The sequence below is a fragment of the Oenanthe melanoleuca genome, chromosome 6 (assembly GCF_029582105.1).
Source record: "Oenanthe melanoleuca isolate GR-GAL-2019-014 chromosome 6, OMel1.0, whole genome shotgun sequence".
Taxonomy (NCBI): domain Eukaryota; kingdom Metazoa; phylum Chordata; class Aves; order Passeriformes; family Muscicapidae; genus Oenanthe; species Oenanthe melanoleuca.
Window position 1 is genome coordinate 14,974,240 of NC_079340.1, and position 27,040 is coordinate 15,001,279.

The window sequence follows — 27,040 nt, forward strand, 5'->3', positions numbered from 1 at the left end:
TGCATTAGACCTTCATGTAATGATTAGTGTGATAAATTCCCCTTCTCATTTTGAGTTCAGAATTTTTTCACATAGTTCACTGTTTTCTGTATGCTGTTAAAGAGCAGCCACATTTTATCTTAAAGTAGTTGCTAGATTGTGGAAAATCAATGTCTGTATTACAGCAAGTGCCATCAGCTAACTGTACAGGCAAAGTTCAGCTGTGTTGATCAACCTGCATAAATGAATGTAGAGAGCCCAGGGCTGTGGGCAGATCTGGTGGTGCTCAGCAGCACCCCTGTTATTGCACACTACAGTGCTAACTGTGCTGCCATGGCTGTTGTTCCCTAGCAGGGGCAAGCTCACAGGGGCAGGCACTACATGGGGCTGCTTACTGGTTCTAAACCATTTTGTGTTTCTTTCTTTGTGGAACAAGTCTTTCCACAAGAACAAGCACAAGGCCCACCATATTAGTAGAAATACGTGTTGGTAAGTGATTATGTTGTTGTATGCAAGTGGGAGATCAAGTTACTGCATTTTGTGCAATGCATTTTACAGACTGAATACCCTGTACCAGCCTAGACCAAAAGAACTGTGCTCTCTGTTCTACTGAAGACTTCACCAGACAGGCAGATGCATATTTCTACTTGGAGAGAATTTTGCTTTTCTGGCAATTCTCTTCTTTCTATTCCAACTGAGATAAGGCAATTGGATCACTGATTTTTTAAAAAAATTATTGAGATTTCCTGTTTTCAGTTCACTTATTTGAACTAAACTGAAGATTTATTAAGAAAGCCAAAGAACCCCTGAAAACAATTATGTTGTGTTAGATAGACTAAGTTTCATAATCAACAGTATTCTGAATGCTTTTTTCTTAAGTCTTGTTTCTGATATCATTTGTCCTTTTCTCTTACTGCTACATGTGAAACAGAAAGAGTCTCATAATTGTTTTATCCTGTAAATACCTAGAAAAGCTTGCAAAATGGTACAGATTAACTCCATTATTTTGACTTGAAGGTTAAGCATGTTTTTCATTATCAGAAGCTGTAAGTGAATTTAATATTAAATTTCTTCACGGAAAAAAATTTTGTGCTTTAACACATGGACAGTTTCCATGCTAATAATAAAAAATTAGTCCAGCTTTCAGTAATTGATTGCATTTCATTAGGCATTTTACTACTACCTGTAAATCTGGAGCAATAGTCCCAAAGATAGCAGAATCAATCTCCAAAACCTGTTATTGGGCACCTTGCAGTTTTCAATACCCAGATCAGTTTTACTTCAGCTGCAGTCCAAAACAGAGATCTATATTTTGCTGAAAACTCTTGAGTTTTCCTGACAAAACTTCAGTTTTATTAGAGGATAGATTTGATTGCAAATATGGCAGCTTTTTTCCTGAGTTGTCCTGGGTACTCTTAATTAGGATGTTAATGAAGTCCTGGACTTAATTCTGCATGAATGAATATTTTAAAGGTGCAGTGCTTTATAGCAGAAAAAATCCTACTCGTAAACGGTAGACTAATTAAAAATGTAAGAATATAGCACCCACTCTAGTAATTAAGTATAGAAAATGGGAGAAAGACTAAAAACTAGTGGCAAGTAATTACAGTAGAGTTTAAAATTAATATATTTGAGATGCATGTCTTTTCAAAGGAGTTTCATTTCTGTGAGTTGATTATTTAGAAACAAGGGGAAACAGAAGGTACAGGGTTGAAATTACTGTTGTCTGTGTAGCAAGCATGGCATAGTGTAAGGTGTGGAAATCAATGCATGCTGCCTGGGATTTTGTAACAATTGCAAACACAGATGGTTTGAGAGAAAATTAAATAATTCCACCCACATGAAGACAGCGAAGTCTAACAATAGTCACAACTTTCTATCACCCTTTTTCTCTAGCAGTCTCTGTCCTCCTGTCACTTACACATCCTTTGTCTGTGGAAAAGTAGCAGTGTGTGGAGCTGCTATGGGGTCCATCAAGGCCATGAGGACTGCATGGCTGGAGCTGCCTCACCCCGCTGTGTAGGGAGGGACCTCCATCCACCTCTGGCACAGGCAGCATCCTCAGCAGCAGCACAAGCACAGAGGCAGGCAGTGCAGGTACCAGGTTCAGCCTGGATTCAGTCATCAGGTGAGTGCACAATGGTCAGTCAGGTCAGCAAGGCAGAACATACTTGTGTTTGTGAGCTCAGTGCAGCTCACAGCTCAGGAGGTGGAGGCTGCTCAGGGCATTCAGAGGCTGTTGGTGGGTGCAGTGCCCCCACTGAGATCTATTTCTGGCTTGTGAAAAAGCAAATGATGCTTTTCATTGCACAGATGGCTGTGAAGGCTTGGAAAGGGCATTAGAGTACTTTGGGTTTGCTCCTGTCTTGTAAAAACCAGGCCTCCAAACCAGGTCTCACCCAGCTGTCTCCAAAGACCTGAATTTGTGGTTTTTCCACTCATTTTACTTTTCTTCCCATTGCTTGTTTTTACTTCTTTTTGACTGGCCAGATTCATAGCCTGCTTATATCACTTTTGCCCCTCTCTCTCTCTCCTTGTTTTGCTGTGTTAAAAGATTGCAATAAGTCTTGCAATAGTCAAGCCAGCAAAAATGTGGATATTTTGTTTTCTGAGTCCAGGAGACTTATTTATTTCAACCACACCAAGATGATAGAGAACTGGATAATTAGATACTGCAAAGGCTGGGAGATACACCATGAACATTACACTGGGTGGAGGTCTTGTGAGTAGAACATCTCAGTTGAAGGGCAGGTAGGAGGGAGCTGCTGTACACAGCTGGGGAACATGTTCTTTTATAAGCCTAGCATATTCTGACCCTAAATTTTAGTGCAGATAGACTGGAGAGGTGAGCTCGAGAGCTTTGTTGAGCTTTTAAGATTTGGTAGAGCATACTTACAGTTTTCTTCTGGTGTCAGTTTGGACAAACATTCAGTGTAATGGTGTTAAACCTGTTCCCTACTGTCATATATTCCTAGATAAAACTGATTGTAAAAGATGATGTCCTATGTGTTATGTGAAAGAGGAAGCAACTGAATATAGAAGATCTTGCTGAATATAGATCTTGTTAATTAAGGTGAAATTTTCTAAATTCTCATAGGAAGAATGGTAAGGCCACTTTCCTAACAATTCCAGATAAACTTTTGTAACACACATTTTATATTAAGACACTTCAACTCTGACTGACACTGAATTTTCTTGGTTTTGCCACTGTTTGGCTGTATTTCCCCACTTGATTAAGTTACTTAGGAGAAATCACCAGAGAAAACGTTTTTCTTTCTGCAGCAGAATAGTTGATCTGAACTGTGATAAGCAGGGAGCATGAGAGAATGGAAATGAGATTCTTGTCCATATCTAATGCGGAAGGAACTGCATCTATTTCCTGTTCCCACAGCTGAGCTGGAGATGTTCTGCCACAATAGTGTGCGTGTTGATTCCTGATGAAAGAGGCTGAAGATGCTGTGTTCCCTCCTTTGGGGTGACTGAAGAACTCACTTTCCACCTGGGGGGCGATGGTAAAACAGCTTGGACTGCCTTTGTGTTGCAAGGCTCGAGGCTGCTCTGGCTCTGCCTCTCTGTTCGACAGCTCTATGTGCAGAGAGGAGCTGCTGTCTCGTTTTCCCTGGTGTGGGAAAAGGGTTAGGGTCAGAGCAGGCACAGCTGTGTGTTAGGAAAGGCACAGAACAAAAGGAGAGGTATGGCCAGAATGAAACTGCTGTTCTTGTGTTGGCCTGATCCCCAGATTTTAAAAGCTCAGTACCACATGAAATGAAGCAATGGGTATGTCTCTTCAGTTATCTCTGAAGAAAGTGTCTCCTTCCTCTCCTGTGAGCTGTTGCATTACAGAGACCTGTGCATCCTCAGAGCAGTTACATCCCCTCAGCTGCTGGAAAGCTCTGGCTCGTGTGAGCACTTCCACTGCTATGATACCTGTAGTCTTTCCTTTACATTTCAGCAGAGGTGTGCAGCTGCCAAGCTATGTATAATTTTTATCAAGCAGCATCAGTAACTGCTGAGGGCTAAAATGTTATTTGTTTGCTTTTTTAACAATTCTTCAGGTTCCTTATTTGCAGATCCACTCTTTAAGCAGGCTGAAAATACAAGATAACAAACTGTTTTCCCTTCCCAAATTTGTCCTATGCTGAGGCTATAAAACTTGTTGAGGCTCGTGCTTCTGACATTTAACATGAGGGAATACCTTGGTGTAAAACTCTGAAATTCCCTTGCTTTAGAAAATGAGTCAGGCAGTTGTAATGACCCTAAGCAGTGAGTGTATTATGATGGGAAGAAGGCAGGAAGCTGAAAACCAGATTTCCTGGAAGTTCATATGAGGAGGACCTTTTTGTTTTCAGGAGAAAGGATTGGTTTATGTTGCTAACAGGCAATGCTGGGCCATGCCTCTAACACTGGCATGAGAAGGAATAAACCTATTGGTTTTTTTTTTTTTTTTTTATGTAATATAAAAGAGCAAGAGAACCAAGATCTGCAGCAAACAAAGGTATCCATCATGTATCCAAACACCAAGAACCTTGCAAGAGTCATGGGATCTCTGTGCAGCCCTTGTTGAAGCTGGGCTGGAGCTGGCATATCCAAGATCTCCGTCTTCATATTGTCTTCAGACATCACTGCTCTGGCACAAGGGTAAATTCACAGCTGCAGTTGGGTTTCCAGCAGTCTGGGATGAGAGGAGTGATGCAGATCTGTACAGCATGGACAGCAGTTTGTTGCTCTTGCAGAAGGTGTGAAGTTACATACCTGTCTAGGGCTGATGATAAAATAATTAAAATAATTATTACTTCACCACACAGGTCTCCTCTTATATCAGACTGGAACATTTCAAGCCTGCTGGCCAGCTGGCAGCTTTCTGGCTCAGCACAGGTCTGTACTGGGAGGCTTTTCCCTGCGTGGGGACTTGCCCAAGCAAAACATAGAGCTGGCTGGAGGCTGCAGCCCTGTCTGTCAGAGCAGCATGGGCACCATTAGTGTTTCTGTGTCTTTGATCTGAATTTTGTATTCCTTAGGCAGTCTCTCATGGCAGGATTCAACTGGCAGTGGATGTTAGCTGAAACACATGGCCATAGCCCAAAAATGAACATGGCAATTTCATTGCAATGTGGCTGTAGTTTCCACAATATGTTTTTTCCCCCCAATATGTGAAATATAAGCAGCATTCATTCTCTTCAGCTTTCTACTAATTCTTTTGCTGTGTGGCTTGCTGTGTTTTGTTGACACTACTGACCAGGCTCCCCATCTTTGTGAGGGAGGGGCTGTACCTGGAGGTCTGGTGTACAGATACCACCACTGACAAAGAGAGGGGCTTCGATGTCTCAGAATGGAGCAGACTAATGAGGAATTCTGTGTCTTGATGACAGCATTAAAGTGGAATGGGTTGGAAAATCAATCAGATTCCTTCTCTGATTACTATGTAACTCAATTACTGCAGTCCCCCTGGGGCCCAAGGTAACAACCATCTCACAGGAAGTGCAGAAGAAAGGCCTCTGAAATAGAGCTGTTGTGGACAAAGGCAAGATCTTGCTGCTGTGCATTCCAGATGGAGAGATTATATTATGAATAATGAAAAGGGCTGGGGAAATGTACTGGTCACACTGGGGTTTGGATGGTAAGACCTTCTGTAGCTCAGCTGGGAATGCATTGACAGTTCTTGATAAAGGTGTCAGATGATACCCAGTATCTTCCATGTGCCTTGGCATGAATGTACCAGAAGCCCCAAATACTTATATTCCGGTCAAAACCACTTACCAAAGTGGTTTTGGGTAAGTGCTGGTCCTGAACATTTGTTCTGATCTCCCACAACCATTTCCAAGCACTGGAAATATCTGGAGATCAGATGTTAAAACCACAGGGTTGGGGTTGTTATCTTGCTTTCATATCACATCAGTTGCCATGTGGCTTAGCAGCTGATAACTCACAAAGCAGTATGTTTGACATTAACAATGTATATCATCAGGAAACAGAACACCTCAGTTTGATGAAGCCTTTGTCTTAGTGCTGGTGATCTGTGGGATCGCTGCCCTTACAGCTGATGCTCTCTGATCTAGAGATGCTCTTCTGGCAGCACAGTGCCTGCTGAGCCTGAGTCCTTGGGCCTCTGAACACTTCATTCTTGCTGTGCAGTCTGACTGCCACCTCCCACAATTTGCACTGAGGCAGTTCTGAAGTTCAGAGTGGACCTCAATTTATCTAGATTTTTTTGTGGTGTTAGATTCCCAGGAGTTCGATGTCAGAAGAGGACACAGGTATTTTCTTTTCCTTTCAGAGTGAATAATTTTCACTGTAATTTAATTACTTTTTTTTTCTTTCTGCAGTATAAATATTTCTCAGCTTTTTGTGTATGACTGGTTTCTGACAGTTCTCTCGCCTTTAATATAAATTTTGTTCGGTGTACTTGTTTGTTGCTTTTTTTTCTCTTTTCGTTTGAACCTAAACCAGCTGATGCAGTCCCCAAAGAAAGAAATGCATCCCGTGCCAGCTGGCATGCCCTCTGGCTGTGAAGCCTTGTTAAAGAGATCAGAGCTGACAGATTCTTGAGCAGCAATCTGATACAGGCCTTTTTTTTTTTAAATTTGGTTTTTTGAGCTCACCCATGTAACAAATGGGGGCTTGTTTGGGAGCTTCGCTAGAGGCTTGAATGGAATCATTGTTATCAAAACACTGCTGTGATTCAGAAGTGCCCAGCAAAGGGGATTCTTCTCCCTGGTGCCCCTCAGCTGGGCACTGCAGGTGTGGCAGCCTAGCTTAAACTCTGGTTTCATTCTTATGCTACAGAATAATCCAGTTGTCCTGTGATTTTCATCTTTAAACTGATAACTGGGAAACTGAAGCTACAGCTCTTAATAGAACAGAGTCAGTTCAAAAGTAAAAATTAAATTGGAGAGATGAATGAGTCCAACCAGGGAAGTGTTCTCCATGTTGATGCTTTGGGGATAAAGAGTTGCAAAAGTAGAACCTTGCCAGGCTGTTGCATAAGTCAACATCTTCTTGATTTTCTTACCATTACCCTGGTGTTTATATTACAAATTCTACCCCAGAAACAACACACAGCTTGGAAATTTATAGAAGTAACACTTGGGCTCTTGAGGTTCCTCTTTACATTATTTTCTCCTTCAAAAACAGCTTTGTGTCTAATACATGTTAAGATAGTGAATCTTTAAATCCAAAATAGTTTTTATGTTTCTATTTTATTCAGTGGGATAGAAAAACAAAAGGAAGTGAGTTATTTGGGAAGGCAATAACTTGGAATTCTCATATTTCTCCATCAAAATTGAACTATTATTGGAATCTAGGTGAAGTATTCAGCATGAATTTGTTGCACAGGAGTAGAAGGAAGATTAATTCTCGCATATGCAGCATTGTGATATGCATGGAGCCATGTATTACTCTTGTCTTACAAAGAATTGACCTCCTAAAATGATACAGCATTTTTTGTATATTTCTCTTTTACCTCTCTCTGCTCTGCTGAATTCTACTTCTGCTGGCTTCTGCCTCTGAAGCTTTGGAGCTGTAATGACAAGCAGGAAGGAGGAAGTTGGGGTCTTCCTTGCAGAGTCAGTGAGATGGGAAGAGCTTGTTGTGGAGGTGGAAAGGCTATTTTCCTGGTTGCTTTTGGAAGATGACACATGTTTTTGGGTACTATGCTGATACACTGAAATTCCTGTTGTATTACAGGAACTGAACTTGACTTGAGAAATCATGTTCTGTGCTCTGTCCAGGAAATCATATATCAGTAGCAAGAAAAAGAAAAAACTATACAAGTTCTGTTTTTTACATCTTCACATAGTTATTTCTCACTTTCTCTGCCCTGTCCTTTTTCCAGTACAAAGTTAACAATATGTAGAGCCAAAAGTAAAAGATGATCAGTTGTTTGTGCTGAAGAAAACACAGCTTGTTGTTGCTGACTGAGCTGGATTTCCAAAGCCAGCTCTGTCCTTACAGAGGGCCATTTGGGAATGGAGACCCCAATCCATTTGAAATCTTGGGAACAGGGGTAATTCTGCCAAAACTCCTGATCCATCTGCTGTGTTGCAGTGCAACCTTCAGTAAGTTTTGCTGTGTCTCAGTTTCTCAAGTGGAAAATAATTTGTGTGATGTACTTTACATTGACAGTCTACAGCTATTCTGAAAACCTCATCAGGGCTAAGGTTTCATTGTGCACTACACAAACCAGCCCCTGCTCTGCTGAGCTTGTAGCAGGGAAGTTGAGATAATACTTAATGATCATCATCAGGCTTGTGTAAAGAGCACTCTGACTCTCTTCCATCTGCTGCCATAAAGTTAGCAGTATTATATCTCTTCATATAAAATCTGTTTGTGGTTTTTGTCTCTGCTTCAAGCTGCACCAACAGTTTGGAAAACAGCCTGGTAGGAGTCTTTAGAGTGGGACTTCTGGCCTCATCTATATTTTCCCTAACTCAGAAGGATTTTTTTCCATCTAGTAATACACATTACAAAATAAGCATCTGATTCACAAGTAAATTCTGGTGGAGCAAAATAAACTGCTGTCAGCTTCTGTCTCACAAGTAGTTCCTTCTCTGGTGGAGCTAGTTGTTACAAACCCCTGGCTTTACTATATAAGAAACTTAAATATGCCTTAAACTCATAGACAAGCTAGTCATCTCATATTCTTTGTTTTATCAGAATGGTAGTAACAAAAGCTCAAAAATGGGAGGAATGCAGAAAGGATGAAGCTCTCTTTTGGTAATATTATTTGCTATTGCTTTCTTGTACCTTCTGGTGTTGCAAGCTGTGCCAGTTGTGCAGGTGGTTAGAGGGTCTGTATGTGGTGGAGTTGGAGGGGTGATTTGAAAAAGCTTTTTAAAGAAAAAAAGCAGTTTAATTTTTACAGAGAAGTCATTGTATGCATGACTGGCTTGGTGAGGAGTATCTGGCATTTCAAGTGTTCTTGCATTGTTCTGGGGGAGGCAGCAGGTGTGCCCCAAAAATGTGCTCATATCCCAGGAAAGGTACCAGGGTATTGCTGTGCGTAAGTCACTGCTGGTAAGGGAGAGAAGACTCCACTGTGAGTTTATTTTTAAACCAAGGAGAACTTTAGTTAGTTTCTCTGGTGTTTGTTTCGGATTATTTGGTATATTTGTTGGCTTTGTTGGGCGTTTTTTTCCTGGGAAAATAACGACATATGGGAAAATAGTCTGCTGCCATGAACACAAAGCAGGAGGTGAGAGAGCTTCGTAACAAGAGGTTTTCATGTATTTGAGGCCAACCCAAATTTATGTCATGCTGTTGGTGATTTAAAGCTGCCTTCATGTTCTTCAGTGGCATATGAGAGAAGGCAATGAAGGCTTCAGGAGATGTTGCCACTGAATCAGTTGGCAACCATTAAGTGTGCAGAGTGTGGGAGCCTGTGCCCCCCACTCTCTGTGCTGCCTGAGGGATGGTGCCTCTCTAGGGCTATATTTTGAGACCTCTGGAAGAAAGTGAGTTCCCAGGACAAATGGGGCAACCTTGCTCTCTCCTCCTGTTAGCTTTGAAATATAGGCTAGAATAAAAGGGTTTTGTGTTTTCTGTTGAGTGGCTTGCAGAGGGCTGAGGGAAGGCCAGGCACTTGGTGGCTCTGTTTGCTGTAGTGTGTGAGAATTTCACCCAAGGTGAATGTTGAGTTGCTGTGCACTGTTGGGGCCTTTCTTCCAAAGGTCTTTGTGGTTGTTCTGTCAAGCTCCCACACAGATGGGGTGTGACACTTCCCAGGGTGCAGACTTGCTGATGGGTGAGTGATGCTGCCCACCTATCACCTGCTAGTCCTGCCATTTCATCTCAAGCCTGCTAAATGCTGAAGCCATACTGAGAATTGACTTTTTCTTTTTAAATTGCAGGATGCAAAGAGAAGGTGCCACCATGTGAATGTGAAACAGCTAAATGAGAAACAGGACTCCTGGGAAGGCTGAGCTGAAACTGCTTGTTCACAGAATGACAGACTGATTTGCTATTGGAGACGAGATTCTGGAATCCTTGCTCCTCCAAAGACTTCTGAGTGAGAGGAGAGGAGCCCCAGGAAGCACACAAAAGAGCGATGGGAATTGAGGGCCATGGTTACCTGAGATAAATGGCAGATCTCTGCGAGTCTCGCCTTGGAGCTGTTTGCTTTAGCTTTTTCTCTCTCTGCAGCTGGACTTTCTTTTTTGTGAGCTGCTGCTGGGCGCTGCCACGGCGGCACTGGAGATCCCAGGCGCGAGTCCAGCGTGGCTGCAGAGCGTGAGGAGGGGCTGAGCCGCCCGCCTCACCATGATTCAGCTGTGGAAAGTGGTGCGGCACGTGCGACAGCTGGAGCTCCACAGATTGATCCTGCTGCTCATCGCCTTCAGCCTCGTCTCCATGTGCATCCTGGCTTATTACGTCACTAACAGCCCCAAAATCAAGGAGCCGCCACCGCTGCCCTTCAGCGACTGCAGCAGCCAGCACCGCATCCTGATCCCGCCGCAAGCCAGCTGGAGGCTCACCAAGTCCATGGACACCTCGCGCACGGATCCCGTGGTGCTGGTCTTTGTGGAGAGCATTTACTCCCAGCTGGGGCAGGAGATAGTGGCCATCCTGGAATCCAGCCGCTTCAAATACAGGACAGAGATCGCCCCTGGCAAAGGGGACATGCCCACCCTGACAGACAAAGACAGAGGACGCTACGCTCTAATTATCTACGAGAACATCCTTAAATATGTGAATCTAGACGCTTGGAACCGAGAGCTGCTAGACAAATACTGTGTAGAGTATGGAGTGGGGATTATAGGCTTTTTCAAAGCGAATGAGAACAGCCTGCTCAGTGCGCAGCTCAAGGGTTTCCCCCTTTTCCTACATTCCAACTTGGGGCTGCGGGACTATCACATCAATCCTAGTGCTCCCCTGCTCTACGTCACCCGGGCCAATGAGGTGGAGCAGGGCCCTCTGCCTGGTGATGACTGGACTGTGTTTCAGTCGAACCACAGCACCTATGAGCCAGTGCTGTTGGCCAGCACGAAATCCTCTGAGTCCATTCCTCACCTGGCCACTCACAAAGCGTTGCATGCCACAGTGATGCAGGACCTGGGTCTGCATGATGGGATCCAGCGGGTTCTCTTCGGCAATAACCTCAATTTTTGGCTGCACAAACTCATTTTTGTGGATGCCATTGCCTACTTGACTGGCAAACGCCTCTGTCTCACGCTTGATCGCTATATCCTTGTTGACATCGATGATATATTTGTGGGAAAAGAGGGCACTCGCATGAAAGTGTCTGATGTAGAGGTAAAATCCTAGAGTAGATACCTCCAGGGTTTCTAGTGTGTGTGGTATATGGCATTTATTCTGAGGGAAAGCACTGATTGCTACAGTCGTACTTATCTCATATAGAGAATTAGCCTGCAAAGATGCTGGGGCACCATGTGTGATGCTCTCAACAGTTTTAGAGGTTAAAATGGAGCACTTTAGAAGCTGGCCTCCCTCAGTTTAAGAGGAAGATGCCTGTGGTAGTCTATTCTGTCTCCTCTTTAATGTAAGGAACAAGTATATGCAGGTTTCCTATACCCACCTATTTGTAGCTGTAAACTCTACTGTTCAAAAGAAAATGGCAAGTTGTGTTAGAATAGAACAGGAAAATGTACTTCTTATTTGTGATGTGCGTAAGCTGTATGTGTTATATTGCGAAACTGTAGGCCAGTCCATGCAGTCCAAACTGATACAGTCTATATTTTAGCCATCCAGTTTTTCACCACACAACTAAATTAGGAAAAGAAGGGTTTTCTCTTACCCTTTGCTCCCTCCTGATCCCTGAGCAGGGAATATCAACAAATACACCAGAAAGACATGGTCAGACCAGGCCTTCATGAGCACCATCTCTGTGGCCTCATGATTGTGAAAGAGAGATGCCAGCTTTGTGGTTTGCTTTCCTTGGCAGTTCCCGGGATAATACATAACCTTTCCTGTTAGGAAAGGTTATGGGTAAGAGACAGATTTTGTGGAAGAGAGGGAACTGAGACAGGCAAAGATAAGAATAATTAGGAAAAAGGTAACAAACTTAAGTGCTCCTTCTGATTCTCCATGTCATTGAAAGTAGATGATAAAGCATTCTGTTACGTCTGTGATCCATGTGCATGTGATGCTTCATGGAGCCAAAGACTCCCCTTTGTATCTTCCCATCAGCTGTGGTTTGTAGCCATTGAGGCAGGTGCCCTGCCTGTTTCTCGGGTGTGCTGAGGTTGTTCATAGGTGCATACACTGGATTCCTATTCAGCACTTGCCCTCAGGTGAGTCCTGGATGGTACCAGCCATGATGATGGTAAGACTGACAGCAACTGCTTTAGCAGGTTTCTAAAACAACTTCAGGATGAAGCACCCTTTAAACTTACATCCAAGCAAAAAATATTTGAGGCAAAGGTGTAAGAAGAGTACTGTTGTACAGATTTGGCCCCTTACTTGAACCTTGTCTCTTGCATGTTCCCAACAGCCCTCTTCCACCTCCCTAGGAGTCTTACACCCTTTCTACATGTTTTGTGCATCCATGCAGGGTATGTCTTAGTTATCTCCAAGGTTTTAGGACTTCAAGATTTTACGTTTTGTGCGTAGTATTTATTTTAGGAAAATGCTAAAATTTTCTTCATTTCACTGTAGTGTTTCTGTGTTTTGAAGTTCTGAAATGTTTTGAAAAAGATTTTTTTTTTCTTTTGTGAAGGATCACAATCTTATCTTGGTCCTAAGCAGGCCCTACACCCACTAGTCCAAAGCAACAGAGATTCTCACCTCTGTAGTGTTTGTGCAGGTTACAGACCTGTGTGGGAAGGCAGGATAGAGCTTCCCAAAGCTCTTGGGAACAAAGGCTGCTCTAGTGATGTTAAAAACAAACCCAGACAAGATTATTCCAAAAGATGCTTTGTTTGGGTTTTAACAGGGTGAAATGGAGGAATAATCTGTGATCAGTAAGCAGAGAATCTCAGGCAAAGCAGATAAAACCCAGATTTATCCATTTAAAAGAAGCTCTCTGATTGCAAAGCCACGTGAAGTTAATGAATTTTTATTTTTTAAAAGCGAGAAATAACTACATGGATTTGTTGATAGTCTCTCACCATGGGGAGAAAAGGGGATATAATAGTAACAGAACAGCTGGCATTTTCTTTGGCCTTTTATATGAAAGCTCTGTTTCAGGGCTGATATCTCAGCACACAGCTCCTTATCTCAAAGCTTAGATTACAGTGGTCAGGGTAGTGGTTTGAAGACTGGATGTTGTGTGAGGGTGTAAAATTGACTCTGCTGTCCCAGTGAGCCTCTTTACCATATGCAGGTCCATGTTCAGAGACCTTCCCAGACAAAATGACTATTAAAGGAAAGCACTGAATATAATTTGATCAAATGTATGCCCATAGTACATGTCTTTCCCAAGAGAAATGTTTTTATTTGTGATGCTTAAAGGAGAGCTGAATAGCTTTATTCTTTAACAAGAAAAAAATGGAATTGTGCTTGCTTTTGCTTTAAAGATGATAACCCTTGAGTTCCTGTTTCTGCTGAAGGGCTGCAGCAGGAGCTTGCAGTCCTCAATAGAAGTGGAACAGTTGGAAGTTGCACAAAGGAAATGTTTTTCCTTTGTAGAGTTTACCAGAGATTTGAGCTGCACATAATTAACAAAACAAAATCTCAGAGAATCCCTTCTCTTCTCAATTTATTCCACATTCAGTCTCTTCTAAAATCATAATCCTTGGAATTTACCAAACCTCCATGGAACTGGCCAACAAAGACAAGCCATTTCTAATGCAAAAGGATCTGGTTTTTGTGATCCTTTCTACTCGTCTTTAGGTATGAGGAAAGAAGATTAAGTAGATGAGTTTTTGCCTCTTTTGCTAGTAATCTCTGCAAGGGCATAAATAGTGAGCAATCATTGCAAGCGAGTCTGAGAGCAAGCTAAGTGAAAATCAAGGGCAGTAATTTCATTTTGGATTATGAATGGTGAGGGTGCAGAGGAAAGAACCTAGTGAGGGTGATTGTAGCCAGATCTTGTCTTTCTAAATTGTAGAGGATGATCTTAGCTGCAATTAAAGTACTCAGCAATTTTAAACTGCCTGATTTTAAGACTGCTGGGGAGGTAGACACACCAGTACCATGAGAGTTTCTTCTTTGCCAGTGCTGTTTGAGTTCTGCCAGTGCTGGGTGGTAAGAAAACTGCAGGAACTCCTCTCAAGAACGCGCTGCCTGGGGCAGTATCTGCCAAGACCATGTTTGTGCCACATGTTCCTAGTATGCTTTGCATGAGCATTGAGAAGAGGCTGCAAAGGCACTCAACTTTCTTCCTCCATTTTTAATCATCTCTTTCTCTTTATTTGTCCATGTACTGTTTTCTTAGGGCCATGTTTTTCTCTTTTCCCGGCATCTGAATTATTTTATTTCCTCTTTTTCTTTTGCCTGTTTTTAGAGGGAGCTGAGATAGATAACGTTTGGGGTTTGTGTGGAGCAACTAAATTCTCTGCAAACACTTCTGGAAGTTAAAAATTTTGTAGCTTGAAAAGCAGAGTTGCATTAAGATTTAGCCCTGTATTACTCCAATGCCAAGGACACCTTGTTATCTTAGAAAAGGATTAGGTCCTAAAGAAGCTCCCAATACAGTCAGGGTGCTGTGGCTTTCCCTAATTTCCTCCTCACTCCTCAAGTGAAGAGTTTTTATTTTCCCTGGATGACATCAAGAGCTTGTAGTGACTGCTGAGGAAATCTTTGCAGATCTGTCAGTGAGATACAGATTTTTAATGTACTGCAACAAAAGGCACAATTTTAAATAGTATTCCCCTAGCATTTGCTTAGAAGTAAATATTTATTGTAACTTGATATTATTAAAAAACCTGTTTTAAAATGATGGACATTGAACATCAGAGTGAAGCTTAGACATTTTTACCATTGTGCCCAGGAATGTGCTTTGGAACTCAGTTTTCTGTCACTTGGGCCTGCAGCATGGCTGCCACAGTTAAGTACTAAAGGCTTCCCAAAATAGGTTGTGCGTGGCAGTGAATGCCCTGATAGACTGTGACAAGTGTGAAGCAGGTCTGGCCTTGACATGGCTTAAGAATTCCTGTGGCCAGTGCTGGGAATCTCTTTGGAGACCCCATCAGTGCCTTGCTGGGGTGAGCCTTGCAGGGCTTCTAGCAGGGAGCATAGCTGGGGCAGGGGCCTTTCTGGCTAGTTAGTGAGCAGGCTTGTATTTTGGAAGGCTTTCTGAAATAAAAGATAACAATAAAATATAAAAACAGACAAAAAATATATAGGGAGATACTTGGATGGATTGAGGAACAGTTTTCTAGGGGAATAAAGTCTGCCTTTTAGAGGTGGGGAATAGCTAAAATGCTAGACCTCTTACCATGTGAGCAGCTGAACTTCTTAAATATGCAAATGAAGATCTGTTCACATCTGGCTGGCTGTTTTCTCTCTTAAGGGGTAGCCTGCTCCACGTTTCTTGATTGCCTTTTGTTTAAGAGTCTCAGAGCACATTATAGATACAAATGAAATGCCACTTGAATCACCTGTTAGATATGATTAGTATGATCATATTCATCTTACTTCATGAAAGAGAGTGCAGAGAGAAGTGCCATCTTCCAGCCTGTTCCCACACCTGCATTTTTGCACCTTCCTACAGCTTACAGACCTCTTGGAACCAGTGTGGAAGCAGGGAACACAGAATTCATGATGTCCAAATATTGGCAATTTAGTCTCCTTTATCCTATTCAGGGGAAAGACATTTCTTCAAACCTGTGCTGTGCCACCTTACAGCTGTGACTGTGACAAGGACTCAGCATCAGCAGAGGGATGGCACATGATTCACAATAAACCTGCCAGGAAAGCAGGGCTCCATAGAACTCCATAGTCTCTGAATTTCTGGGGCCCCCAAAGTTCCTCCCTGGTCCCTTCCCAGACACAAAGGATTGTAGCCTGCTGGAGCAGGGCTTTTTGGGATTTATTATCAGACAGATGTGTTGTCATGGTAACCTCAGCCAGCTTTAAATCTCTTTCTGTGCAGAGGAATGCTAAGCCTCTTAACCGCTGTCTTTCCTCCCACCACTTCCTACCCAAGCTTGGGACACTGGATGTGCCTTTTAGGGCAGCAGAAGGAAATGCTGGGGCTTGGGACAGCTCTGGAGAAAGACAGGAAAAAAAAAAAAAAAAAAAAAAAGTGGCATTTTTCTATCTGAGTTACTGGGTGATGTGTTCAAGGTGCTGGTCCCAAATTTGAAGTGATCTTATATACCATCATCTGGACAGGCAGATCCTTCTCCCAGGAGAGATGAGGTGGGGACTGAGGTAAAGATGTAGTAGGCAAGTAGCCATGGTAAAGCTGAAATCTTTGAAATTTGTCCCAGGCTGCATTTGGTGTCACTGTTGTGTGGATGTGGGAATGAGGAACAGGCAGTGAAATGTGTCTGTAATGAAAAGTCTGAAAGCTTGGTTCCCTCACAGAGAACACTGAGAGTGTCTTGTAGCAATGCACATGTAATGTCTTCCCACCTTGCCGTGGTCATGGACTGCCTGCCTTGAGTGTAAAACCACTCAGCATATGTTTGAGGTGAATGGATAATTGAAGTGAATTATAGAAGCCATTTTTTAATTAATGTGATGATCAATGTTTGGCTAACACTGGTTTGATACATCAGTGACAGCAGTGATTTGTCAGGTTGTCCATAAGAGGTTGGTGTCAAGGCAGCTCCATGGAATGAGAATCTGCCTTTTGAGTGCACATTCACCACTGGGGGAGTGGTGCACCTAGACATGGAGTGTGAGCTATGTGAGGGCACCTTGCAGTGCTGTTTTGTGCTCCTTGGGGCTGGGGAAGGGCTGCTGGTGCAGGAAGATCTGTCCATCATCCCTACACAGTTTGATCGGTCTGTGTGCTTTCTCCAGAGTTATATTCCGTGTTTCCTGTGTAATTAGAGGTCATCATCTCAACCTTGGAGCAGCCAAGGATCCATTGCTTTCTGAGAAAAGCTGTTAAAATGTAAATAGCCCAGACAAGGACTGTGTCTGTCACCTGCCAACAGCCCTCCTCCGTTTGACTGAGAATTCTCCCACAGGGAGAGGCAACAGTGACATTTCCCCAAAGCACACAGGTAGCAGCAGAGTGTTCGTCTCTTCTCTCTTTTTATCGTTTTCCAGCAGAAGAAATTGGACTAGAATTAGTTTGTGTCCTACTTGTCTGTGACATACTGAGCCTCTGGGGTTTAGTTTTTGGTTTGGTTTTTTTTCTGTCAAGGTTGTGTGCTGTCTTAATCTGTACACTGCTGGACCTTAGGTTCATGGCACGAGGTGCCTTCCCTTTGGTTAAAGCAATAACTTTGCACATTTAAGTGAACACGAGAGAAGCTGTAGGAGATATGAGGATTGTGAGTGTTGGCTTTCCCAGATTTTCTTCCCAGAATCAAGGAAACTTTTTCTGCTACAAAATGTTGGCACTTTCAAGGGAACACAAAGTCCGGGGTACCTCTCTGCTGTGGCAGGACTCTCTTGCATGGGTAGTTCTGAGAATCCACATTTCCTCTCCAAATAAAAGCCCCCTCTATTTGGATCACTACGTTACTATTCATGACATTAGTGACTTCTTTTCCTTCATCTGTGTGTCATAGGCTGCCCCATCCTCCTTTTCATTAGCACATAGACTGAGAAGGGGCAGAGTTTCATTAGCAGAGTCCCAGCCAACATGGGTGAGGAAGGGAGCATCGAGGCTGAACCTGTAAATTGTAAAGAATCTCTTGCTTTCAAGTAAGATTTATTGTCCTTTTGCCTTAGCACGGACACTCTGGGTCCCTCACATTGAAGTGGAGGGCATGATCTGACTGTGGTTTTAGAGGCATCATTTAGTACAGCAGATGTACTGCAAGTAAAGTCTGTGTGTGAGGAGCACTTACCTGCTCTCCAAGGGAAACAATGCCTAAGCCCTATCTCCTGTGATACCTCTTCAGTCTCAGCTTGGCACCAGTAGAACACAGAGACATGTTGCAGAGGAAAAAATATGAATGTTTCTTTTCCCTTTTGTTCAAACAGGCTTTACTGAGCACCCAGAATAAGCTGAGAACTTTAGTCCCAAATTTCACCTTCAACCTGGGCTTCTCAGGGAAATTCTATCACACAGGTAAGCCCCTGACACTCCTTTGTCCCAGCACCTGCACACAGCCCCCACCTTAGGCTGTGTCCTATGTAATGCAGTAGAGAGAGCATGACTCTGTTGGAAGGGGATTAGCCACTGCTTTTAAACACTGAGCCCCTCTTCTGCCTCTTGATTTTGCACTTCCTTTTGTGCTTTTTGTAGGTACAGATGAGGAAGATGAAGGGGATGACATGCTGCTCAAGCACAGGAAGGAGTTCTGGTGGTTTCCTCACATGTGGAGTCACATGCAGCCTCATCTTTTCCACAATGTCACTGTGTTGGCTGAGCAGATGAAGCTCAACAAGCAGTTTGCTATGGTAGGGAGCATTGCAGATTATATACTTTACAGTGTTAATCCTTATACATTTTTCTCCTGGAACAGCTGTTTGAACCCTATTGAACCCAAATACTAATCTAGTAATTCAGCTGCATTTAAGCAAGGCAGTTCTGGAAGTTCAAATTGAAGTGTGGCTCCTGCTGTCTTGAGGCAAGAAACACCATTCACATGCTTGCCTGTTCTATGGGAAATGTTTCCTAGCACCTGCATGGCTCCAGGCAAGTCTGCTGCATTCCAGGTTGCAAATCCCAAGACTCTTGTTTCCTAAGGTGTGAACTTGTAGCATTACCATCCAAATGCAATTAATTTACAAACTCTGGCAGTGAGAAAGCATTTCCTTTTCCATCCTTACTCGGTGTGGTTCTGTAAGGAAGTCACCTGGTTGGTAGTATAAAATGCTCTGTCTGGTAACAGCCCTTCTTTTGGCCTTCCAGACAATGCTGAAGGAAGTTACTTATTTAAGAAGCTCAGAAAAAAATTCCCTGGGTTTTGGCAGAGGAGGGGCAAACCTTGAGCATCCTGCATTGATGGAACAATGTGTGTTTGATTCTTACAGCTCAGAGTTGAATATAGCACACATGTTTCACTGAAAAGAAATGTCCTCTTCACCTCTAGTTTGGTTCTTTTGATGGTAATCCCCTTGGGAATAACAGACTGCTGTCTTGTGTTCCTGTGAAACACATAGATTAGGAATGATCTTGAATGCAGAGCACAGTCACAGCATTATAGAAACAATTTAGGCTCCTCCTTTTCCTGGTTAAATAACAATGCAGTCTTTTGCAAAGAGAGACAAAGCACAGAACACAATTACACATATTTAACATAAAACAGGCTAGCAGTCAGAGAAGGTTATTGCTTCATTTAGGGGCTCTGGTTTTATCATGCACCACCAGGGCAGAGCTGTCATCATTGATATTAGTACCAGAACCACACAGTGGAATTTAAACCCAAGAAATTCAGAAATTTCCTGTAATTTTTATGTAGCTCCAGGCCCCATACCTTCACCTGCAATAGTCTCTTACTACATGTCTGCTTTTCTTTGATTTGCTAGAGACAGTACAGATCTCAGTCATCTTCCTTTCCTCTATATCAGTTACAGAAATTTTGTTTTCCTTCTCTAGTGACCCACATCTAGGCATTGTGGGAGTGAGATGTGTCACTTAACAGCATTGATTAGGTTGTAGTAACCAGGGAGCCTGACCTTAGGGTTTTGAATTAATCTGATTTGTCACAGCTGCCAGCTACAAGACCATTCTTACAGCAGCTGGTACCAGTGCTGAATGTCCATGTTGGTACAGAATTGCCCTTATATTTCTACAGATGCATAAATCAAGAAGTACAAGCAGTATTTCAGTTCCCAATGCAGAGAGTTTTCATGTTCCTCTGTCATCTTGCTCCAAGTTGGATGCTGTTGCTAAATATGATCCTTATTAAGGCTATTAGTTAAGTACCAAATTATCAAGCTGTGTATTCTGCTTCTAGGAGCATGGGATTCCCACAGACTTGGGCTATGCTGTAGCCCCCCATCACTCTGGGGTTTATCCTGTCCACACACAACTCTATGAGGCATGGAAGTCTGTTTGGAGCATCCAAGTAACAAGCACAGAGGAATACCCACACCTCCGGCCTGCCCGCTACCGGCGTGGATTCATCCACAATGGAATCATGGTGAGCACAGCAGGGCCCACTTGCCTGCCCAGAGAATGGTCTTCTCAGACCTGCAGCAGAGACACTCATCTTAATGTCACCAGTATTTCCAAAATCATTAAGTGAGGCGAAGAATAAAGCTTGGCTAAAGCCAGTTCTGTGTTTCTCAGAACAATTCAGGGGTCAGTACTCAAGGGAGAGCAAAACCAAGCCCATCAGTACTAAATTGAAATCCCAGGGCTTGTTCACAGTGTGATGAGTTAAGTGGTTGAGAGCAATAGCAAGAGTGCTCTACACCTATGTCACTTACACCTCTTACTCTTTATATTGATCCAAAAAGTGCTGCTTTGACTCATTCTCACACAGATGCTGCTGCATCTGCCTCTTGTCTAACTTTGCCTTTTTCTGATATTGCCAGGTTCTGCCTCGACAGACCTGTGGTCTTTTTACTCACACTATCTTCTATAATGAATATCCTGGTGGCTCAAAGGAGTTGGACAAGAGCATTCGTGGTGGTGAACTCTTCCTGACAGTGCTTCTGAACCCAGTAAGTTCATCTGAAAGGGCAATTGGTGCACAGCTGTCCCAGCCTGTGTGACTCAGTGTCATCCCCATCACAGTGTGGGTGTCTCCAGTGTTTTGCTAAGGAGATGGGAAATGAAGGGCCAAGAAAGAACTTGCTGGTTAAGGGTGCTTTGCTTTACATGCTGCCAAGGGAGCATCAGTATTGAGTGTGTCAAGAGGTGCAGCACTGAGCAGACAGAAACCAGCCAGAGTGACGCCATGGCCACAGCACAGGGGGTGTTTCCTGGGCTGCTCTGTCTTCATAAATAACAAGTGAGATGTGCCTTGGCTCCTTCTGTCCCATATACATCTGCTGCCTGCTGGCTTCTCCCCTGGCTTACTGATGAGTTTTGTTCACAATAATTGCTTTTGCTGGGCTTTCATTATGAAGTGTTCTCCCCTTTCTTTCAATATGTAGGTACTTTAAACAATTTCTGTGTTCTGTTTTTGTGATGTAGCTGTTACCCTAAGGCTTTTTTGTGAGATGTGGATCTAACAGGTGTTTCCTTTTCTTTCAATATTGACAGTTCTATTAAGCCACTAAATTGATGTATTATCTTCAACACCCTGCAGTCCTTTCTTAGAGCTATGGACAGCAAATCACATGAGTTTCTCACTTCCCACTGAAGCTGGGATGGTGTACTAGGAGAGAAGAGACACAAAAAAACCCTGGTCATTTTTAGTAAATTCTGAATCGGTAGAATCAAGAGATGAAGTTTTGTAGCCCTTTCCAATCACAGATCACACTCCCTCCTATTTCTGCTTGTTGGCTACAGCAGGAAGACATGCTGCTCTTTTTGTTTGTACTTTTTCAGTTCTCCACCTGAATTTCTTTCTTACTAAAGCTGATTTCACCCACAGGTGCTTGTCCTCCATTTCTCTGAATAGACATTGCCATGCAAAGTTTAGATAATCATTTTAGAATGTCTATCTCTGGAATATAATAATGCTTAATCTTTTCTTTCCTCATGATTTATGCCTTTCTACCACCTTCCTTCTCCTTTATATGTCTTTTCCACCAGTGGCTGAGTATGGACAAGGATCCATGCAGGGACATTTGGGAGAAAGTACATTGGTTCTGCCTAGTTTCCTAGGGAGGAATCCTGGAGTACTGGTGCCAGTCTTTGACTGCTTGTTTGTGGGATTTTATGTAATGGTGTTGTTCATCATGATGTTTTCTTTCATTCCCTCTTTCTTTTGCACCTTCATTGCAGAGTTGAATATGCAGCTTTAGCCACTTTTGGTTGGGGCTGTAGAAGACCAGCAGATCAGAAAATCCACCTCTCTTCCATCAGTGACTTTAATTTTTCCTTTGTCTGTTGCTTTTTCTAGTGTTTAGTAGAACTGATAGTGAAGAGACCTTCACAGTGTGCTCTGGGTGCACCAGACAGGCAGGCTGTAGTTGACAAACAGGTCTGGTGTTACTGAAGGTTAGCCTATGACCAGCTCTGGCTTGTGGAGGACCTGCAGAAGCTGTGGGTCTATGACAGCCCCTGCTAAAAAGCTGTAGGAGTTTATGCTTTCAGGTCTGGAAGGCAGCCTTCTGTCCCTGTTGCCTGAGACAGAATTGTTTTCTTTACACACCACAACCAAACCTTCCTACTTGATAAAAGGAGTAAGGAGGAGGTTGTTCTTTGCATGACGTATGGAGTGATCAGTCACGTGGAAAGAAACTGCTTTTTTCTCTTGACAATTTCTTTTCTGGGCTTGTGTTCCCATATGCTGGGTGAATTGCACCATGCCCCACTCTGTAATTGTCAAATCTTGAAGCATGCAGAAACAGCCTCTGTGAAAGTAAAAGGCTATAGGTCTCTCTTGGAAAACCAGTTGCTAGGCTGTAATCCAGAGATCTTTACTGATCTAGGAGGCTGTGCCAAAGAATTAATAGAAATATAGTATCTAGAGCTACCCATTAAAATTTGCTGATAAGATGTGATGGTCAAAGCAGGTGGCAGTAATCTGTGATCCAAAAACATTTGGGAAAATTGTGTTCTGGTACAGGACAAGCTTATTTGCCATATTTACTCTTGGCTCTTTGTGGTGACTTAAAACTCTTTCAGGCACCTTCGGATGCTTCCCATGTTTACACTTCTGCTTCCTTTTGGCAGCATTGCATCTCTCTCTGTCAGGGCAGAGTGCTGTGCTCTAAGCTCCTCTCGTGTTTGCACAGTGACTCAGACCTTGCATTCCTGCCCTTGCTGATAGAGCCATCTCAGGGGCTGATAGAAAGCTGGCCAGCTCTGCAGCCCCAGCAGTGATCCATAGCACACTTGGACCCGGCTCTTTCAGTCCTTTCTGCTGCTCCCAGCTCCCATTAAGTGACTTGGAGGAGTCTCCAAGCCTGTATGTGTATAATTAACTGCACAGTGCAAACAGAAGATGTTTGATCTTCTGACTAGTGAACAAGGTCTGATGTCAATAGCTGATCCTGAGCACAGGCTGATTGCCTCTCACAAACGCTTCCACTCACACTGCACAGGCCGGTTACTGCTGTGCCCACAGCTGCGGTTATTGAGGGGTACTCATGTCCTTCTGTTTCTGTGTGCTAGGCTCTCTGGGACCTTTGCTCTCATCCTTGCTCAGTGTGAAAGAAGGGAAACCACGCACACTGACAGTAGAAGGGAGGGGAGAGGAGGGAGATGTTATTTCCAAGTCAGTTTGCAGAGTCAGTGGGTGTGGATGGCAGGGAGGGAGGGAGATGGCCCTTGAGTGTAGCTTATGTCAGAAGTGCTCAGAGCTGTTCTGGCAGCAGTAGCTGTGATGGGGCAGAGCAGGCTGCCAGGCCTTGTTAAACAGCACATGTTACAGGCCATGATTGCACACTCACAAGTCCAGAAAAATGGCTCATAGGCTCATTTCTTTTCTTCTTCCAAATCCATTTGCTTGGAACTGTTTGCAGGTGGCAGCATTACCTATGTGAGCCATTTTACCAAATGTAGTCAGTCTTGAGACACAGTTGCTAACTTGGAGCACATGTAGGATGTTTTTTTTATTCTGGAAATCCTGAAGGGGTCCTAGGTGGTCTCTTTTGTACTCCCTGCTGCAGTATTTGATTTGTGCCAGTGAGCCAGACTCTTCATGCAGCAAATTTCTCCTCTACATATTTCACCAGCAAGTCAAAGGGATGAGGCACATTTTCCTATCACAGAACCTTCCTGATATCTCCCAGAAAAGGGCAAAATACAACATGAGATGCATCCTTTTTCACCATGCCTTGCAGTTACACAGATCTTTCTGTCCTCTGCACTGTGTTGTATTTAGCACATCCTTTTTACATAACAGCACCAGGCTGCTCTTTGAAGTGTAGGTGCCAGAGCCTGTCTGGCAGGGCCCCTGTGTCAGCTCAGTAGGGTACCAGAAGTAAAAATCTCACAAGCAGAAAATATGATAAATCTCAATCTCCACTTGCTTTCCATGTGTCCCAGAGTCCTACCAGTGTTTTCTGTTGCCTGCTCAAAGACGCTGGGTTGTGAGCACCTTATGGACAAAATTAGATCTGTTTCATACTGTCTTGGGGATGGCTCAGGCACAAACAGCTACTTGCTATCAGTGCCTCTTCTCTTGCTGAGACCAGCCCATGGGGACACTGGGCAGAAAACTGAATTCAGACTTCCTCAGTGCCAGCAAATGTCTTCATCCCAAGACCATCTGTCTCCTCCTTCCCCATTTTGCTCTTTTCCTACTGTGAGTGGGAAAGCCATTCCTGCCCCCTGCCAGGGAAGCCTGTCATTGCCTCCTGACCTTACCTGGTGTCACCAGAATTGAACCCATGACTGTACTGCAATGGGTGCCCCTGCTGTGACTGAGGTCATTTCCCTCCCTGCACTTGCATACTCTGGACAAGGAGTGCTAAAACAGCCGTTCCTCCACTGGCCTCAGTGCTCTGCTTTTGTTTTTCTAACCTCTAGCCATGGTGTGTTTTATGTCTGGCAGAGTGTTGTGTTATGGGCACTGAGATGCTGAATTCCATGGGACATTCCAAAACCACACACTAGAGTCAAGCTGACAAGAGTCCTTCGCACTCTTTTCCAAAAGTTAAACTAGTGAAAAACTGACAGGAGGAAAATGTATCTGCTTGAGGGAAGAGATGGTTTGGCAAGAGAAAGATAGTGCACAACCTCCTGAGCTCTGCAGTGCTGAGACAGCTGCCATGGCTGTGGAGTGCCACTTTGCCTATGGATATTAAAGCTTGGCAGGACATTTTTCAGGGGCTGCATGTGCTGAAGGTTCATGGAGGGTAAAACTTAGCAGCTGGTGTCTGTTTCTAGGACAATGTCCTAGTGCAGTGTCTCTTTGCAGTCCCTGTTCAGATCCCCAGATACACCTGTTTATATTTTAAAGTGGGAGTTGTCAGTTGTTCCTTTACATTTGAGATGTCAGCTCCAAAGAGAATGAAAGTTGATGGGCTGTGGGCCCAGAAAGAACTCCTGTGGCATCCATCCCTGTGCTCTGTGGCCAGGCCTGCAGCATGGTGCCCCCTCCCTGACCTACTGCCCTGCTGTAGCAGACTCTGCAGCTCAAGAGGTTGCCCTGGTTGTGCCTTGGGGTGAGGAAGGCAAGTTCCTGTTTTCCTGTGAAGGAGGCTTTGCAATGTTTTTGCCTAGTAGGGAGTTACTGACTAAGCCTTATTCACCTAAAGGTCCTAGAGCCACTTGAATGGGATTTTGCCACTGTTCAGGACTCACATCCAGGGTTCAGTTATCATACCTCTGCACCATTCCCAGGGATTACTGAGAGGTCTGTGACCCTCCTCTCCTTAGTCTTTCTTGTCTTGCAAGCACTGTTTCCTGGTAGATGGACATTTGTCAGCCAAGACAGCCATGGCAGTCTGAGTTGTGAACAGCCTCTTGCTGACCATGGAATCAAGCTGGGCAGAAACAGTTCTGTTACCTGATTTACCAGTATCTCATGTCTTTTTTATTTCAGATCAGTATCTTCATGACCCACCTCTCCAACTATGGGAATGATCGTCTGGGACTGTACACTTTTGAGAGCCTGGTCAAGTTTGTGCAGTGCTGGACCAACCTTCGCCTGCAAACATTGCCTCCAGTCCAACTTGCAAAGAAGTACTTTGAAATCTTCCCACAGGAGAAAAATCCCTTGTGGCAGGTGAGAAGGCAGCTTTTACTGCTCCTAGTGATTTTCTAAGAAGTGTATCCCACATTTGAAGTGCAGCAAGACTGCTCATCTAGAGTGCAGAGGGGTAAAGCATATAAAGCTTTTAGATTTAATTTTTGTGGTTTCAGGCTGGCTGTGGCAAATGGCAAGGTGGAAGGGATGGGTAGTAGGAGCAGTAGGACACAGTCACAGTGTGAGCTTAGGGACAGGGATGACTGTCATGCATGACCAGGGGCCAGCTTGCAGGCATTTGGATCATTAAAGGACTTGTCTTAGAGCAAGCTGCTGTGAAATGTAAAGTGTGCAAGCAAGAGCCTGTTTGGTGCTGGAGGAGCTTGCAGGCATGTTAATGTGATTAATCTCAAAGTAATTTCACACTGCAGAATTCATGTTCATTAAATAAAAACACACTTATTTCATTTTATCCCAGTGCAGCAGCTCTCTGCATGGTAATAAGCAGATGAAATTAACTGAAGGTGATAGAGTTGTCTGTCTGCCAGAAGTTCACAGATTCTGAGCTGTGCTGTTACAGTGGCTCAGCCCAGTATGGCTACATAGGGCAAGGCCTGTGGTTAACACTCTCAGAGGGACTTTGGATCCCATGTCACTGGAGCTTTTGAAAATAGTCCCCAGTGTTTTTACTTAACACTTCTTGATGCCTGGCAGAGCAGCAGTGTGGCTCTGAAGAGTTCTTCATATGCTAATAGCATTTTCCCCAGAGGACTGGCCCTTCCAGCTTTTCCTCCCCTTGCCATTACCTTCTGTGGTAATGCTTAATCTCATCTCTTGTGCTGCAGAATCCCTGTGATGATAAAAGGCACAAGGATATTTGGTCTAAAGAGAAAACGTGTGATCGACTCCCCAAGTTCCTCATCGTGGGACCTCAGAAAACTGGTAATGTGAATACTGTTATATAGATTGCAGCTTCCATCTCACTCTTGCAGAGAGCTGGAAAGCTCTGTGCTGTAGATCTGTCTCCCTGCCTTTTGTGCAAGCTGCCAAATGGCCACAGAGGACATTTCGGACAATCTCAGATTTGTTCAAACCTAAATCTGACAAGTCTGTCAGTACTTTTTCCCCTGGCACCATGCTTGGCTTGTTCTACCTTGTTTTGGCTTTCCATGTAAGCTGAGAGAACCTGTGACCTTAGTGTGTCACAAACATAGGCTGTCAGCAGGACTAGGCACATACACTTAGCAAAGGTTACAGTGAATGTCCCCTAGTGCTTTTATTGCTGCAGATCTGTACCCACTGCATGCTCCATGTCCCTGTCATCGGGAGGGATGGAA

At 43.7% G+C, this 27,040-nt stretch overlaps 1 protein-coding gene across 7 annotated transcripts in view; it reads left to right on the forward strand.

Annotated features, from left to right (window-relative positions):
* NDST2 (N-deacetylase and N-sulfotransferase 2) overlaps nt 1-27,040 on the forward strand; it is a 128,367-nt gene that overhangs the window by 93,770 nt on the left and 7,557 nt on the right. For all 7 annotated transcript variants that reach the window (XM_056495014.1, XM_056495009.1, XM_056495015.1 and 4 more), the window contains 7 exons: nt 9,825-11,226; nt 17,983-18,070; nt 18,248-18,402; nt 19,905-20,090; nt 20,488-20,616; nt 25,560-25,742; nt 26,549-26,645. In XM_056495014.1, coding sequence (XP_056350989.1) covers nt 10,234-11,226; nt 17,983-18,070; nt 18,248-18,402; nt 19,905-20,090; nt 20,488-20,616; nt 25,560-25,742; nt 26,549-26,645 — 1,831 coding nt within the window. In that variant the 5' untranslated portion in view covers nt 9,825-10,233. The remainder of the gene's footprint in view (nt 1-9,824; nt 11,227-17,982; nt 18,071-18,247; nt 18,403-19,904; nt 20,091-20,487; nt 20,617-25,559; nt 25,743-26,548; nt 26,646-27,040) is intronic.